This window comes from Gigantopelta aegis, chromosome 12 (assembly GCF_016097555.1).
Source record: "Gigantopelta aegis isolate Gae_Host chromosome 12, Gae_host_genome, whole genome shotgun sequence".
In the NCBI taxonomy this organism is placed as follows: domain Eukaryota; kingdom Metazoa; phylum Mollusca; class Gastropoda; order Neomphalida; family Peltospiridae; genus Gigantopelta; species Gigantopelta aegis.
This window is the reverse complement of record NC_054710.1, coordinates 31,168,264-31,186,598: the sequence shown is the minus strand read 5'-3', so window position 1 is coordinate 31,186,598 and position 18,335 is coordinate 31,168,264. Positions and strand designations below refer to the sequence as shown.

Sequence of the window (18,335 nt, the reverse complement as noted above, 5' to 3'; positions counted from 1 at the left end):
GGTCCATAATTCAAAAACTAACATTGCTGAGAGGGTTGACATGGATTTCACTCCATCATGGTATAGTTAAAGTGATGCAATGGCTAGATTTGGTCTGTAAAAATTGATGTAATTTTTATTTATTATTAATTTTTAGAGAAATAAGGTCCTTAAATCTGTGACAGTATGCCATTAAGTACCATAGAATGATGCTATCACATGCACTATATTCTCTTTTTCTAATATAGAAAATTAAATATTGTGCATTTGTTACGCAGTCTCGTTCCAGCACTCGCTTGATGCACAGTCGGTTTAGGATCGATCCCCGTCGGTGACCCCATTGGGCTATTTCTCGTTCCAGCCAGTGCTCCACAACTGGTGTAACAAAGGCCATGGTATGTGCTATCCTGTCTGTGGGATGGTGCATATAAGAGAGCCCTTGCTGCTAATCGAAAAGAGTAGCCCATGAAGCGGTGACAGCGGGTTTCCTCTCTCAATATCTGTGTGGTCCTTAACCATATGTTCTATGCCATATACATGTAACAGTAAATAAAATGTGTTGAGTGCATTGTTTAAAAAAAGCATTTCCTTCCTTCCATTATCTGTGTGGTCTTTAACCATATATCCAACATCATTAAAATGTGTTGAGTTTGTCGTAAAAAAAACCATATCTTTTTTTTCTTTTCCCAGTTTAAAAATGGAAACAACAAATAAATCACCCACCATTACTTATGATCTTGCCATCCCTTGACATTCATAAGTAAAGTGCATTATATACATTTTATAACCCACAGTATGTGAGCAATAAATTTAAAATGGAGAATGACTGATCACCAATATATATGTATATGTATTCTATAACACATGTGTATGCAAAGAGGTCTCTAGTAGGTGACATTTAAAGGTATTCAATACTGTGTTCAACACTGTACTATATTTTGAGTTAATAAAACTTTTTCAGATTTTGAAAAATGATGGTGCTATAGTTAAAGGCATATTTTCACAGACCACTGACCTATTAAATGGCCTAACAAAGTATTACCTGAAATTTTGTTAATTGATTTGTCCCTAAACATACTTTATTCAACCATCTACGTAGCCAGCATACTCCACATATTAATATTGTTTTATAAAAAATATTTTAATTATGGCAATGGTCCATAATTAAAAAACTAAAATTGCCGAGAGGGTTGACATGGTTTCACTCCATCATGGTTCAGTTAGGATGATGAGATAGCCAGATTTGGTTTTCAAAAATTAATGTAATTTTCATTTATTATCCATGTTTAGTGAAATAAGGTCATTACATCTGTGACAGTATGCCTTTAAATAAAACATTTCCTCCATTCCTTGTTATGCAGTATATGGTTGGACTATACCAATTAAAATCCCATAGGCAGCCATGTTAACGTTTATGTTTAAAAACACTATATGCAATATATCAACCAAACTATGACCCATAAATATCAGCACTACAACCCCTACTCAAAGTATTAACTGCAGAAAATGGTACCTTCCATGGCTCATCTTCGGTATAACCAGATGTTTTTACAACACCCCTAGTTTCGCACAAAATTTGAGTACTTTTTTTCACATGTACCCATACATGTTCCAAGCACAAGGCTACTTGACACAGTGGTACTAGATGAATTAAAATTGTATACATTTTTAGTCCAGATGAAACTAAATTTGTTTTTACAACCATTTATAACCAATCACAGGACTTGTGGTGTTAACTTGTCTAGCAAACGTTTGGTACACCTCGAACTTTGACCCAGCCGGAAGTTATTTGGTTTAGTGCTACCATATACACTAGACAATGATGGCTGCAAATGATAATGAGTAGGGTTTGCTGTGAAATCATTCTGTATGGTTCAGTCCAGATGTCTCCACCAGATGTTTGGAGTGTGGATCTTTGTCCTGGGGGATTAAGATTCAGGTTACATGTGATAACATGTACAGTTTAATGATACAGCATTAACCCTTTCTGTGTCAGTGGGAGATGTGGTTCAGTGGTAGAATGCTCGCTTGAGGTACAGTTATACAAAGTTTGTTTTGTTTAACGACACCACTAGAGCACATTGATTTATTAATCATCGGCAGTTGGATGTCAAACATTTGGTAATTTTTACATATAGTCTTAGAGAGGAAACCCGCTACATTTTTTTTTTAGTAGCAAGGGATCTTTTATATGCACCATCCCAGACAAGATAGCACATACCACAGCCTTTGATATATCAGTCGTTGTGCACTGGCTGGAATGAGAATTAGCCCAATGGGCCCACCGATGGGAATCGATCCCAAACTGACCACGCATCAAGCGAGCGCTCTACCACTGGGCTACATCCAGCTCCTTCACTTATACAATCTTTGTCTTGCACAGGAAAGAAGAAAGGAAGGAAATGGATTTTTTAACGACGCACTCAACACATTTTATTTACGGTTATATGGCGTCGGACATATGGTTAAGGACCACACAGATATTGAGGGAGAAAATCCGCTGTTGCCACTTCATGGACTACTCTTTTCAATTAGCAGCAAGGGATCTTTTATATGCACCATCCCATAGACAGCATAGCACATACCATGGATTTTGTTACACCAGTTGTAGAGCACTGGCTAGAATGAGAAATAGTCCACTGACAGGAATTGATCACAGACCGACCGCACATAGAGCGAGTGCTGTACCACGGGGTTACATCCCACCCCTTCAGTTATACAATCTCTGTCTTGAAAAGATTCAAGGGTTTGGTTACAAAATAATATGTAATAATGTAATATTAACCCTATATGTGCTGTGGGTAGTGAGGACATTATATACAGTTTTGTCCTTTTACAATTTTACACAATTTTGTAATTTTACACTTTTAGATTTGTTTTTGGTAATTATACATTATTTTACAGTTTTACACTTAAAAGTTGTACACAATGTTGCAGTTTTACAATGTTACAGTTGTACACAGTATTAGGACACAATATTTCCAATTTTATGCAAATTATAATTTTTATGAAATTTGTTCTTCATTTTAAATCATGTTACACAATTAATTGTTCAATGATTTGTTAATTAATGTATATTTATTAGTGTCTGTGCTTTGTACTTCATGGTGGTGGAGGAGATATAGGAATATATGGTGGCTAACGAATCCAGTTTTAAAAATGTGTAATAATAATTATAATTTTAAAAATTAATAAATAAATAAATTAGTTAATTAGTTAAATAATGATAATAATAATAACAATAACAACAATTTTAATAATAATAATAATTTTAATAATAATAATAATAAGTATTAACAAAAACAAGGAAACAAAATTATATATTTGTTAATTAGTAATAATAATAATAATAATAATAATAATATTAATAACAGCAATTTTAATAATAATAATAACTTTAATAATTTAATTATAATAATATGTTGGGTTTTTTTTAAATAACCCCAAAACAAACAAATTAATTAACTTACGAACAACAACAACAAAAACAAATACATGTAATAACAAAAAATAACAAAACACAAAACAAAACAAAACAAAACAAAACAAAACAAAACAGGCATACATACAAACAAACAAACAAATCTAAATTAATTTTTTTAAATCCACAAATAAAATAAATAAATAACGAAAACCATCTTGACTTACAGATTTCTGGATATAATTCCCATGTGGACTTAAAAGAGCTTTCTTCCAGTCACTTTCATTAACATGTTGGGATTGACGACTTGATGAATGGGTGCCAGTCAATTACGGAGAATTATAGGTCATTATCGCATCTCCACATCCATTCCAACTTTTGTAGATAACCAGACGCATGGAGGCTAAGCACATGTTGAGATTTCAAGAAATATCGGTTTTTTTATTGCTAGCTACTAGCTACTATTATTATACGACTCACTGCATGTACATCATATGGCCATTTCTTTATCTATATTTTATATACTACCTTCCAGACAAATTATTGCAGTTAACTAAACTGTTACTTAGGTTTCAAGAGTATCAGATCTGTTCTTTATCACTAGATACTAACTACCAAAAAAATCACTGCAGGTGTAACAGCCCAAAATATACACACACCCCCCCCCCCCCCCCACCCCCCACCCCCCCACTCCAAACTATACCCGGGGTTAAAGTGGGGGTAGCCTGTTTTATACCCCTAACCCTTACCCTAACCCTAACTCACATTTTTTATTACTAACCTGTATACAAAATAAGTAAATAAATAATAATAATGAACGCTTTAAAAGAAAAGCAACTATTGCTTTCATAAAAGAGAGGTATATTCTGGGCTAGCCTGTTTTATACCCCGGGGTATATTCTGTGCTAGTCTAGTTTATACCCTGGGTATAATTGGGGGGGGGGGGGGGGGGGGGGGGGGGGGGGGGGGGGGGGGGGGGGGAGGGGGGGGTAATTTGGGTCTATTACACATGTACTAAATTGTATGATCTATCTGTGCAGCATTGTGCTTATACTGGCCTCGGTGGCGTCGTGGTAGGCCATCGGTCTACAGGCTGGTGGGTACTGGGTTCGGATCCCAGTCGAGGCATGGAATTTGTAATCCAGATACCGACTCCAAACCCTGAGTGAGTGCTCCGCAATGCTCAGTGGGTAGGTGTAAACCACTTGCGCCGACCAGTGAGCCATAACTGGTTCAAGAAAGGCCATCATTTGTGCTATCCTGCCTGTGGGAAGTGCAAATAAAAGATCCCTTGCTGCTAATCGGAAAGAGTAGCCCATGTAGTGGCGACAGCGGGTTTCCTCTCAAAATCTGTGTGGTCCTTAACCATATGTCTGACGCCATATAACCATAAAATAAAATGTGTTGAGTGCGTCGTTAAATAAAACATTTCTTTCTTTCTATGATTGTGCTTATTTGCCAATTTTGTTATTTACATGTATACTAACATCTAAACAAATGATCACAGTTAACAAAGAGAAAAAACAAAAAACAAACAAACAAACAAACAAAACAAAAACAACAACCTCAGCTGTCTATTGGTTTAGCACCTGTCAGTTGTTGTTTATTGTATGCCTAGATGTACTAGCTTCTAAACAAAATGGGAGTCATTTATTTGTTTATATATTTATTTACCTGCTATAGCACTTCCAGTTTTTTGTTATTGTTCTGTGATTTGTGGGGTTTTGGTGTTTTTGTTTGTTGTATTGTTTAGTTTTTTAAGAGTAGTTAACTAAATTCTGTTTATTTGATCATATAATGCTCTTTTACATGCAATTAATTCATCATCACCATCATCATCATCATCATCGTCATCATCATCATCATCACCTTCCTATTGTCATCACTAACAGCATAATAATCATCATCATCATATTAATTTATGAATATCACAATCATCATCACTAGCATCATCAGCATCATCATGAAATCATCATCATCATTATTGCAAGTGGCAGAAGTGAAGGGAGGGGGCATGGGGCATTGCCACCCCTAACACTAAAAATAATGCATTGAAAACCTCAGATAAAAAATCAAATTTATAAATATAGCTACTTTTCCAATCTTTCTCATCTTATGACACATGCGTTATTATGATCATCATTGTCATCATCATCATCATCATCATCATCATCATCATCATCATCATCATCATCATCATCATCACCAGCAGCAGCAGCAGCAGCAGCATCACCACCACCATCATTACTACCATTATCATCAACAATATAGCCATCACCACCATCATCATCATCATCATCAACAATATAGCCATCACCACCATCATCATCATCATCATCACCATCACCACCATCATCATCAACAACATCAACAACAACATCATCATCACCATCATCATCACCATTATCATCACTACCATCATCATCAACAACATAGCCATCATCAGCATCATCATCATCACAACCATCATTATCATCATCACTATCATCATCATCATCATCACCATCATAGCTGTCATCATCATCACCACTATCACCATCATCATCACCATCATAGCCATCATCATCATCACCATCATAGCCATCATCATCATCACCATCATCATCATAGCCATCATCATCATCACCACCATCATCATCACCACCATCATCATTAAAATCATCATTATTATCATAGCCATCATCAACATCACCACCATCATCATCATCATCATCATCATCATCATCATCATCATCATCACCATCATCATCATTATCGTCATCACCATCACTAGCTTTATCATCATCATCATCATCACATCCATCATTATCATCATCACCATCCTAGCCATCATCATTGTCATCATCATCATCACTATCACCATCATCATCATCATCATCATCATCACCATCATCATCACCATCATCACCATCATATCCATCACCATAATCATCACCATCATCATCATAGCCATCATCATCACCATCATCATCATCACCACCATCATCATTAAAATCATCATCATCATTATTATCATAGCCATCATCACCATCAACATCACCATCATCATCATCATCACCGTCACCATCATCATCATTATCGTCATCATCACCATCACCATCTTTATCATCATCATCATCATCATAGCCATCATCATAGCCATCATCATCATTATCATCATAATAATCATCGCTAGACATTTTTCATCACAATCATCATCATCATCATCATTATGATAATCACCTCCATTATCATATATTGATCCAACAGAAGGTTAACAAATTCCAGACCACACATTTTAAAATAACTTTTCAACATCCTTCTTCAAAAATGTTCCATAACTAGTATTTATTAGTGACACCTCGACATTTACACTGATTGACGAATCTCTGGCAACATAAAAATGGGTACAGATTATTTCCTCAGCTCTCGGGAATATGCAGGGTGATAACACAAAGGTCACACGGGGTCAACGTTGACTAGAAAATATTCGCTTATGAAAATAGTTTTAATCATAGAAGACGAATAACCAATTTGGTCGATGGCAATTTAGGGGAGAGCATTGCAATGAGGAATTACTGAAGGGTCGCCGTGGCAGCAAGCTAACGAGGCCGTCAAGCTAAAAGAGCAATTAGTGCCGTTTCAACGAGGCCATGTGCTTTGGTTAATTATCTCCCCTGATGGGCACGTGGTCACTGATCACAAAGTCAGGCCAGTTATGGTAGTTAGCTGTGTTGGATGTTTTAAGTATTAGAGGGTGTTTACCACCATATCTAATCCCATAGATGACAATGTTAACTAACATGTGTGGTTAAAACTGCACCATTTCAGTCAACATTGGCAGTGGCAGATCCAGAAAATCCATTTGGGGAGGGGAGGGGGGGGGGGGGGGGGCAGTGACATGAGGTGGAATGTCAAGGGAATTTTGGGGGAGGTTTGGAGGGGGAAAATTAGGGGGCCCGTGCACCTGCCCCCCCCCCAGATCCGTCTCTGATTGGGGCAGGATGTAGTCTGGTGGTAAAGCGCCCACTGTGATGTGCAGTGTGGTTGGGATCGATCCCTGTCTGTGGGCCCATTGGGCTATTTCTCGTTCCAGCCAGTACTCCACAACTGGTATATCAAAAGCCATGGTATGTGCTATCCTGTTCGACATCCAATAGATTAATAAATCAATGTGCTCTAGTGGTGTCATTACACAAAACAAACTTAAACTTTCAATCAATAGAACTCTATAGAAATAAATACTACTCATCCTTTCAATAAATCATGGGCGGGACGTAGCCCAGTGGTATAGTGCTCGCTCAATGTGCGGTCGATCTGGGATCGATCCCTGTCAGTGAGCCCATTGGGCTATTTCTCGTTCCAACCAGTGCACCACGACTGGTATATGAAAGGCCGTGGTATGTAGTACCTTGTCTGTGGGATAGTGCATATAAAAGATCCCTTGCTGCTAATCGAAAAGAGTAGCCCATGAAGTGGCGACAGCAGGTTTCCTCTCACAATATCTGTGTGGTCCTTAACCATATGTCTGACGCCATATAACTGTAACTAAAATATGTTGAGTGCATCATTAAATAAAACATTTTTTTTTTTTTTTTTTTTTTTTTTTCGTCTTTTAAATAAATCAGAAAATGTTTGGGGGTTAAAGTATAGTTTCAGGCATAGTAAGAAGTGTCCTGACTACTCTGCCTTCAAACATACTCCACCAAGGTCATTTAGGATATCACTGTGTACTAGAAATCATGATAATATACAGCAAAGTTCTCTTATAACGAACCAGAAGGGACCACAATACATTTTAGTTACTTCGTTATAGCAGTAGTTCTTTTTACACACTGGGACGGGACGTAGCCCAGTGGTAAAACGTTCACTTGATGTGTGGTCGGTCTAGGATCGATCCCCATTGGTGGACCCATTGGGCTATTTCTCGTTCCAGCCAGTGCTTCACAACTGATGTAACAAAGGCCATGGTATGCACTATCCTGTCTGTGGGATGGTGCATATAAAAGATCCCTTGCTGCTAATCAAAAAGAGTAGCCCATGAAGTGGCGACAGTGGGTTTCCTCTCTCAATATCTGTGTGGTCCTTAACCAATATGTCTGATGCTATATAACCATAAATAAAATGTGTTGAGTGCGTCGTTAAATAAAACATATCCTTCCTTTTACACATTTGCACAAGTTGGTTATTAATGTATAGGGAGATAAAACGAGATCAGTTCGTTCTATGCATTAGTTCATTCTAAGCATGTTTGTTATAAGTGTACTTTACTGTGTATATATTTTTTAAAAACACACCCAAAAACCGATAAACCACACAAGTGTCTATAACCTAAGTAACCCATTTATTTTGTGTTCTGTAATCTTCAAACACTCCTTACAGACGTGGGCCATGTCTCATCCGCACCTTATGTTGGAGAGAAATCTAAACAAGCAAGTCAAAATATTCTAAATTTATGGGATGAATATAAACACAGGGAAATGGCTGATTTAGCAGGCGGATGTGTCTGAGGGAGGAAAACACAACAGAAACCTCTTTGCAGATTGTGTAACAGTTACTGAGTGCAGTTATCTTTTTAGTTTATGGATTTTGTTTTAAAATTGAGTGAGGTGTGATAAAAGCTTACTTTGTTATTACAAATATAGCCTGTGGTCACTTAAAAAAAAAAAAAAAAATCTAAAAAAAATATTTAATAATGAAAAAAGAAATTGTGGCTTTAAAAAAGGATGGATAAAGAATGGTTGATTAGTGATACTTGAGCACATTTTTAAAATACAGCTATATCTTTATTTCCACATATCCACATTTGATAGACAGAGATGTGGAGAGAGAGAGATTGAGAGAGATCGAGAGAGAAAAAGAGAGAGACAGAGAGAGAAAAAGAGAGGAGAAAAAGAGAGAAAGAGAGAGAAAGAGAAGGAGAGACACAGAGAGAGACAGAGACATGGAAAGAGAGCACATTGATTAATTAATCATTGCCTATTGGATGTCAAGCATTTGGTAATGAGAGAGAGAGAGAGACAGACAGAGAGAGAGAAAAAGAGAGAAAGAGAAGGAGAGACACAGAGAGAGACAGAGACATGGAAAGAGAGCACATTTATTAATTAATCATCAGCTATTGAATGTCAAACCTTTGCTATTGCTAGAGAGAGAGAGAGAGAGAGAGAGAGAGAGAGAGAGAGAGAGAGAGAGAGAGAGAGAGAGAGAGAGAGAGAGAGAGACAGAGCGATACAGAGCGACAGACAGACAGACAGACAGACAGACAGAGAGTAGAGAGAGAGAGTAAAAAGGACAGGGAGGGAGAGTGAGAGAGTAAAAGAGGAAGAGAGAGAGAAACAAAAGCAAGAGAGACAGACAGACAGACAGAGATAACTCACTGCCACCACATAGATAACTAGACTGAATATTTAAATAACTACATGTTAGACACCAAATTAAACATTAAACATTCATTCATTCATTCATTCATTCCAAATATTCACAATGTAGAATGTGCTGAGGTGTCATTAAACATCTCTTCCTTCCTGCTTTCCCAGTTAACTATAATTCTGGCACAGCCCTTATGTTCTTTTTTCTTCTTCATCTTCTTTTTTAGTAACTCTAAGCTCCAGTTCCACTACAGGTTACTGCAATGATGATAGTTTCACATGTTAACATATGTTTGCCACTTGTTTGCAATTTGATTGTTTTTCAATCTGGCGAAACCACTTGGTCACACTTCGTTGGTTTTCTGCCGACTCCCAGAAGACATAAAATTTTCGCAAACATTTAGAGAAAATCATGAGGATAACGAACAGAAATAAGGCACAAAAAAAAAACCCCAAATCAATTTGGATTCCTGCGAACACAGGAAGATCAGTGTCTGAGGAAATGTCAAATTGGGATGTATAGTTCAGTAGTAGAATGGTCGGGTGAGGAGGCATGGATGGGTTGTAGGATTGATCCTGCTTGGTGAACCCATTGGGATTTTCCCATTCCAACCACTCCTCAGTGGCTGATATGATTGTGTTAGTCTCTCTCTCTCTCTCTCTCTCTCTCTCTCTCTCTCTCTCTCTCTCTCTCTCTCTCTCTCTCTCTCTCTCTCTCTCTCTTCCCCCCCCATCCCTTTCCCTCTCTGTCTCTCACTATGTCTGTTTCTATCTTTCTCACTTTCTTTCTCTCTGTCTCTTTCTTTTTCACTCTCTTTGTTTCTCTGTCTTTTTTTCTCTCTCTCTTTCTTTCACTATGTATCTCTCCCCCTGTCTGTGTCTCTGTTTATCTCTGTCTCTCTTCCTCTCTCCTCTCTCTCCTCTTCTCTCTCTTCTCTCTCCTCTCTCCGTCTCATCTTCTCTCTACCTCCTCTCCCCTTCTCTCTCTCTCTTTTCTCTCTCTCTCTCTCTCTCTCTTTTCCTTCTCTCTCTCTCTCTCTCTCTCTCTCTCTCTCTCTCTCTCTCTCTCTCTCTCTCTCTCTCTCTCTCTCTCTCTCTCTCTCTGTCTCTCTCTCTGTCTGTCTGTCTGTCTCTCCTCCCTCCCTCTCTCTCTCAACCAAGAGCCAAAATACCCACATATACATCAGACACCAAATGACCAAAGTTTTAAAAAGTGCTGAGGTGTCATTAAAACCAAACATTCCTTTCCTTTCCTCTGACCATCTGTTACACGACCACGGATGTTGTGTTTATTTTCGGCCGCAGGCAAAACTCCAGTTGAACAACAACATACAAACCAATCAGCATCTACTGACTAAATCATTTTGTCTGTGTCTAAGGCCTGTCAGTCTAACTTTATCCAACGATAATTGATGGGTAGTTTTGGAATTAAAAACATATTAACCGCAGCGGTGACAATCGGTTGCGTTTGTCGATCATTCATCAGTTGTGACGGTGGTACAAGGGGACGACACAGATTGGAACACTGTTCGGCCAGTGATCGGTGGCTAGATTAGATTAAAGCCGTAATTGATGGGGACATAAAATTGTGATTTTGGGATTTTTTTTTTTTTTTTTTTTTTTTTTTTTTTCTGGTTGGTCAGTAAAGATGTTTTCAGGGCAAAGGGAAATTAAGGTGACAGAAACCAAGGAAGATGATTTGATTATTTGTGTAACAACTGGAAACTGTTTGGTTGTGCCTTTTAGTAAAAGGATTAAAAGAAAGGAACGTTAGTTTTTTAAACTACCCGGTATGGCATGGGATTTTTAATTCAGATACCAAATCCAAACCCTGAATGAGTGCTCCGCAAGGCTCAATGGGTAGGTGTAAACCACTTGCATCAACCAGTGATCCATAACTGGTTCAACAAAGGCCATGGTTTGTGCTATCCTGCCTTTTGGAAGTGCAAATAATAAAAGATCCCTTGCTGCCTGTCATAAAAGAGTAGCCTATGTGGTGGCAGCAGGTTTCCTCTAAAAACAGTGTCAGAATGACCATATGTTTGACGTCCAATAGCCAATGATATGATAAAAAATCAATGTGCTTTAGTGGCGTCGTTAAATAAAAAAATTAATAATATTAAAAAAAGGTATACCGGTACATGCATGTTAATTGTTTTTCTGAAGTTCATTTTGCAGATACACGACTGCTATACAAGGCATTCTTTATAGCAGAATTTTCTCCATTTCTTTGTGGATTTTCAATTTTTAAATTCATTTCAATATTTTGCCTGAGCAGATATTTCATCACACACTTTTTTCTGTTTTCTTTCTCTCTATCTTAATTCTTCTTTCTTCTTCTGCTTCTTTAGGTTTTTTTTTAGAATCTCATTGCGCGATTATGAATGAGTTTTTTTCTTAAATTATTCAGCCCCGGGGTATAATCTTGATACTGCTTTTTATATGGTTTTGATTTCGATTGTTTAATGTTGGTAATTTGTTTTTTTCATTTTAATTTGCCCAAGGATGAATATCGACTTTCATAATCATGGCATGCTGATGAAGTGCAGGGTTTTGTTATGTCACAGAATGTCAAAGAAAGTTTCTCAAAGTTTCTTATATCGAAATGTCAGAAAAATTAAATACAGCCATACATGTACTAACCATAAATGATTTTGTCTATAAATACTGAAATCTCTCTCTCTCTCTGTGCCTCACTGTATCTGTCTCCCCTCTCCTCTGTCTCTGTCTTTCTCTCTTTTTTCTCTCTCTCTCTCTCTTCTCTCCTCTCTCTCTCTCTCTCTTTCTCTCTCTTTTCTCTCTTCACTCCACTCACTCACCCCTTCTCCTCCCTTCACTCACTCACTCCTCTCTCCTCTTCTCTTAGTTTCCTCTTTTTTTTTCTCTGCTGTTTTCCTCTCTATCCTCAATCCTCTTTTCCTCTCTTTCTTTTTCTCTTTCTCTTCTCTCCTCTCTCCCCTTTCTTTTTTCCTCTCCTGTTTCTATTCCTCCCCCTATCTCTTCTCCGATCTTCTCCTATCTCTCCTCCATTTCTCCTTTTGCCCCCCTGTGTCTCTTTCTATCTTTCGTCTTCATTTTTTTTTCTTTTTCCCCTTCCTTTCCCTCTGTCTCCCTGTCCTTCTCTGTTCTCTGTCTGTCCCCTTCTCCCCTCCTCTCTTTCCTCTCTCCTCCCTCCCTCTCTTCCTCTTCTCTCTCTTTTTCCTTTTTCTTTTTTTTCTTTTCCCTTTTCTTTCTCCTTTTAGTCCCTCTTTTTTTCTTTCTTTTCTCCTCCTTCTTTTTTTTTCCTCTCTCTTCTCTCTTTCTTCTTTTTTTTCCCCCCCTTGTTCCCCTCCTTTTTTTCTCCCCTTTCCTTTTTTTTTTTCTTCTCCCTCCCCCTTCTCCCCATTTTCCCCTCCTTCTTTTTTTTTCACCCCTTTCACTTTCCCTATTTCTTTCTTTCCCCTCGTCTCCTCGTCTCTCTTTTCCTATTTCTTCTTCCTCTCCTCTCTTCTCTCTCTTTTCTGCTCTTCTCCCCTCTCTCTCTCTTCTCTCTCTCTTGCCTCTCTCTCCTCTCTCCCCCAGTTCTCTCTTTCTTTTCTTTCCCAACTCTTCCACTCTTTATATTTATCCTGATCTCTGCTATCTTTCTCTCTTGTCTTTCCATCTTGTTCTGTCTTTTATGTGTTAAAATATCCTTCCCTCCCCCCATTTGTTTATCCTTTAGACCCTTTCCTCTTCTCTTTTTTCCTAATCTTTTTTCAACTCCCTTTTCTGCCCTTCGTTTTTTTCATAACTCCTTTCTTTTCCCTTTTTTTAATTTCCTCCTCTCCTTTTATCTGACCATCCCCTCCTTTAAGAAAACATTACATCACCTCTTAAAAAAAACAAAATTTCCAATTAATTTTTCTACATCTATATTTTCCTCCCTATCCGTTTTCTCATTAACTCAAACCATTTTCTGTGTGCTGGTGTCTTATTGATAAAATCCCCAGCATCTATTTTTTTTTGATTGGCTGGGTTTGGACCCTCTCTCGTGTCCATCCCCTCTAATCTTCCCCTAATTTTCTTCTCCATACGTTCCTTTTTTCTTTGTTACATCTTCGTTACTTCCAGTCTTTCCTGATGTTTCGGCACACTTTTTTCCATTGGTAATCCCCTTCCTTTTTCCCCCTCCAGCCTTTCCCCCCTGATCTCTGATCCCTTGTTCCTTTCCTCCTCTTTTTTCTAGATTAAATCTTTTTTACGTTAGGAATAGGTCACTAATCGAGAATTTGTTTCTTCCTTCCACCTTTTCCCCCCCTTTTGCCAAAATTTAACAGACAGAACTCCCAGAAAGAAAGGTTATATTCTTCAGTTTATCCTTTTTTATATATCTCTTCATTTGTAGTGTGGGTTCTCCTTCCCCCCAGATAACTCCCTTTCTTTTCTTCCCTTCCCTGCTGTTGCTATTATATTCCCCCTACTGTCCTCTTTTTCCCCTTATTCCTTTTATTGTTTCCCTTATCCCCATTTCGTACAACTTTCCCCCCCCTTCTGGTAATCCTGGTTTTTTTTCCCCCCTTTTTCTTTTTTTCCTTTCCCCCATTGTGCAGTCCTTGGGTTTTGTAAAATTCAGGCCTTTCTTCCTTTTTCACACCCTTCAATTTGCTAAGTTCCCTCTTTCTTTTCTTCTTTTTCCCCTTTTCCCCCCCCTAAAATAGGCAGTGTTCTTCCCTTTTTTTACCCCCTATGTCTTTTTCCCCCTCCTCTTTTTTCCCCCTTTGTTTCTTTTTTTTCCCCCCCCTTTTCCCCCTTTCTTAAACGACTGTATTTTTTCCCCCCCCCATGTTTTCCCTTTTTTTTTTTCCCCCCCCCTTTTCCCTTCCTTTCTCCCCCCTTCCCCTATCTTCCTTTTTTTTTTAGAAATAGTGGAAATAAATACACAAATTTATTTTATGCATGCTCTTATTCTCCCTTCTAACATCAGATTCTTCCTTTTACATGCACTTTTTCTTTTCCTCTCCCCTTTTTTCTTCTTCTTTCCTGTCTCTTTCTCTGTCTCTCTCCTTCTCTTTTCTCTTCTCTTCCCCTTTTTCTCCCCTTCTCCTCTCTTTCCCTCCCTCTCTCTTCTCTCCCTCTTCCATTCTCTGTGCCTCCCTCCTTTTCCTCTCTCCTTTCCTCCTCTTTTTTCTTTCCCCCTTTTCTCTTTTCTCTTTCTATCCTCTCTCTTCTCTCTCTCTCTTCTCTCTCTCTTTGTGCCTCTCTTTTCCCTCTCCATTTTTATGGGTTGAAACGAGAGTCTATGTGAAAAATATGCCTTAGTGTTTAAAAACTAGGGTCCGTCCCTTTAAAATCACACACCCTAGTTTCAACCCACAAAAATCTACAAACCTGTAACACATTTGGATAAGGTTACAAAAGAGCGAAACAAGACTCAGTGGTGTTGAAACAGGAAAATATCCTTAAAAAGGTCATGGTATGTGCTATCCTATTTGTGGTATGGTGTATATAAAAGATCATTTGCTACTAATGGAACAATGTAGCAAGTTTCCTCTCTAAAGGTAACCCCACATGATACAAGTGCCTTGTACAAGAACAGTCATGAAAATAACCGATTGCATGTAACAACCAATGAAATTGTCATGTTTCTCCTGTCGGTCGGCTACTCTCGTATGAGTCGCTCGTATCGTGTGGTGTCGCCTTAAGGCTATATTTGAAAACTATCAAATGTTTGACATTCAATAGCTGATGATTAATAAATCAATGTGCTCTAGTGGTGTCTTTAAACAAAACAAACTTTAGAAATAGACTAGAACTAGACTCCATAGCCATTACTTCTCAGAGCTACGTGCATTAAAAAAAAAAAAAATGCAACACCAGGATGACAATAAAAACACTTTGGATATATGGAAATGGATAATATAAACAATGAAATGTAAGTACCGTAACATCTCAGTTCAGTTATTAAAAATTATATTTGCTTTTATTTGCGTTTCCCACAGGCAGGATAGCACAAACCATGGCCTTTGTTGAACCAGTTATGAATCACTGGTCGGTGCAAGTGGTTGACACCTACCCATTGAGCCTTGCGGAGCACTCACTCAGGGTTTGGAGTCGGTATCTGGATTAAAAATCCCATGCCTCAACTGGGATCCGAACCCAGTACCTACCAGCCTGTAGACCGATGGCCTAACCAGGACGCCACTGAGGCCGGTCATTGAAAAATATGCTGTAGTGTTTAAAGTGACAGACCCTATAGTTTCAACCCTGTGAATTAATCTACAAACCTGTAACACATTTAGATAAAGTTACAACTGAGTGAAACATGAGTCTGTGACTTTGAAATGATAAAATGCCCTCTAAAAATAGACTAAAACTCAACTCCATAACTGTTACTTCTCAGACGCACGTGCATTTTTAAAAATATGAGAAATGCATTTTGTGATATTAAAAACACCAGGGGCCTAATTCACTAAACTCTCGCAACTTTGCGATCTCGCAGTGCAATGCTAAAAGATTTGCAAAGAGGATGCTTTGGTGTCTAGCAGAGCCTAAGAGATCTTTGTGAATTAGGCTCCAGGATGATCAAAAAAGACTTCGAATGTATGGAAATGGATAATCTAAGCAATAAAATCTAAGTAAAGTATGATTTCAGTGATCAAAAACGGCTGAAATAGTAAACAATATGCCTTAGTGTTTAAAAACTAGGGTATGTCCCTTTAACATAGAAAACTATGTTGCAGTGTTTATAACCTAATGTCTGCCACTTTGATACTGTTAAAGTGACCGACCCTAATTTATAAACACTACAATTGAAATCCAACATTACTTGTATTTTATTGTTTAGAATATCCATTTCCGTACATCCAAAGTGTACATGGTCATCCTGGTGTTTGCAATACAACAAAATGCATTTTTCATAATTCTAAAAATGTATGTATCTCTGAGAAGTAACAGTTATGGAAGGAAGAAAATGTATTATTTAATGACGCACTCAACACATTTTTATTTTACGGTTATATGGCGTCAGACATATGGCTAGGGACCACACAGATATTGAGAGAGGAAACCCGCTGTCGCCACTTAATGGGCTATTTTCGATTAGCAGCAAGGGATATTTTATATGCACCATCCAACAGACAGGATAGTTCATACCACAGCTTTTGTTACACCAATTGTGGAGCACTGGCTGGAACGACAAATAGCCCAGTGGGTCCACCGATGGGGATCGATCCTAGACCGACCGCTTTACGACTGAGCTACGCCCCACCCCTAACAGTTATGGAGACAAGCTCTGGTCTGTTTTAGAAGATATTTCTCTTGTTTCAACAACACCGGCCTTGGTGGCGTCGTGGTAGGCCATCAGTCTACAAGCTGGCAGGTACTGGGTTCGGATCCCAGTCGAAGAATAGGATTTTTAATCCAGATACCAACTCCAAACCTGAGTGAGTGCTCCGCAAGGCTCAATGGGTAGGTGTAAACCACTGGCACCAACCAGTGATCCATAACTGGTTCAACAAAGGCCATGGTTTGTGCTATCCTGCCTGTGGGAAGCGCAAATAAAAGATCCCTTGCTGCTAATCGGAAGAGTAGCCCATGTAGTGGCGACAGTGGGTTTCCTCTCAAAATCTGTGTGGTCCTTAACCATATGTCTGACGCCATATAACCATAAATAAAATGTGTTTAGTGTGTCGTTAAATAAAACATTTCTTCTTTCTTTCTTTCTTTCTTTCTTTCTTTCTTGTTTCAACACTAACGGACTCTTGTTTAACTCTGTCGTAACTTTATCCAGATACATTAAAGGTTTGTAGATTAACACAACTTATTGTCTATTTTCACGGCTTCAAACTTACATGTAGGTGTACAATTTTAAGTATCCATGTATATAGGGACAAGACGTAGCCCAGTGGTACAGCAATCCCTGTCGGTGGGCCCATTGGGATATTTCTCATTCCAGCCAGTGCACCACGACTGGTATATCAACGGCTGTTGTATGTACTACCCTGTCTGTGGGATGATGCATATAAAAGATTCCTTGCTGCTTATCGAAAAGAGTAGCCCATGAAGTGGCAACAGTGGGTTTCCTCTCTTATTATCTGTGTGGTCCTTAACCATATGTCCAGTGCCGTATAACCGTAAAATAAAATGTGTTGAGTGCGTCGTTAAATAAAACATTTCTTTCCTTCCTTTATAAACTAGTGTTGAGTATACATGTATATGTATATATTAATCATCATATAAAAACCACTTCATAAACCCGCAGACTGGAAACAACATGAAACTGCCACTTTTAAATTTAATAATTACATGCTTCAACTAACCGCTGATAATATGGCTAATTCGGACACAGCCCGGACTTTCTCTCGAAGACGTTAATTGGATACGCGCGGCGGCTATAGCCCGGTCTCCCCTTCACTTTGTATTATAGGAGGAGGCCTCTGGCCTGTTTTGCAGTGTACAATTTGTCCACGTATAATTCGATATGCCCCCAATGCTCGTTTATTGGTGTGAGTTCATATTTGTGCAAATTTTATTGACGACTCTCATAGCTGGTGGGTACGTACGGTGTGTGACAATTTAGTTGGTTATAAGCAGAGGGAGACGCAGTCAGATGGAAACATATTGATCTG

At 38.4% G+C, this 18,335-nt stretch overlaps 1 protein-coding gene across 1 annotated transcript; it reads right to left on the bottom strand.

The window, feature by feature from the left end:
- Positions 1-10,767: 10,767 nt before the first annotated feature.
- On the bottom strand, positions 10,768-13,872 carry LOC121385979 (RNA-binding protein 25-like; the record flags this gene model as incomplete). Its single annotated transcript, XM_041516774.1, has 4 exons — positions 13,834-13,872; positions 13,334-13,400; positions 11,434-11,486; positions 10,768-10,860 (listed from the first exon to the last, which is right to left on the bottom strand). Coding segments are annotated over exons 1-4 (252 nt in total), but the record flags the coding sequence as incomplete, so codon positions are not given.
- Between the last annotated feature and the right edge of the window lie 4,463 nt (positions 13,873-18,335).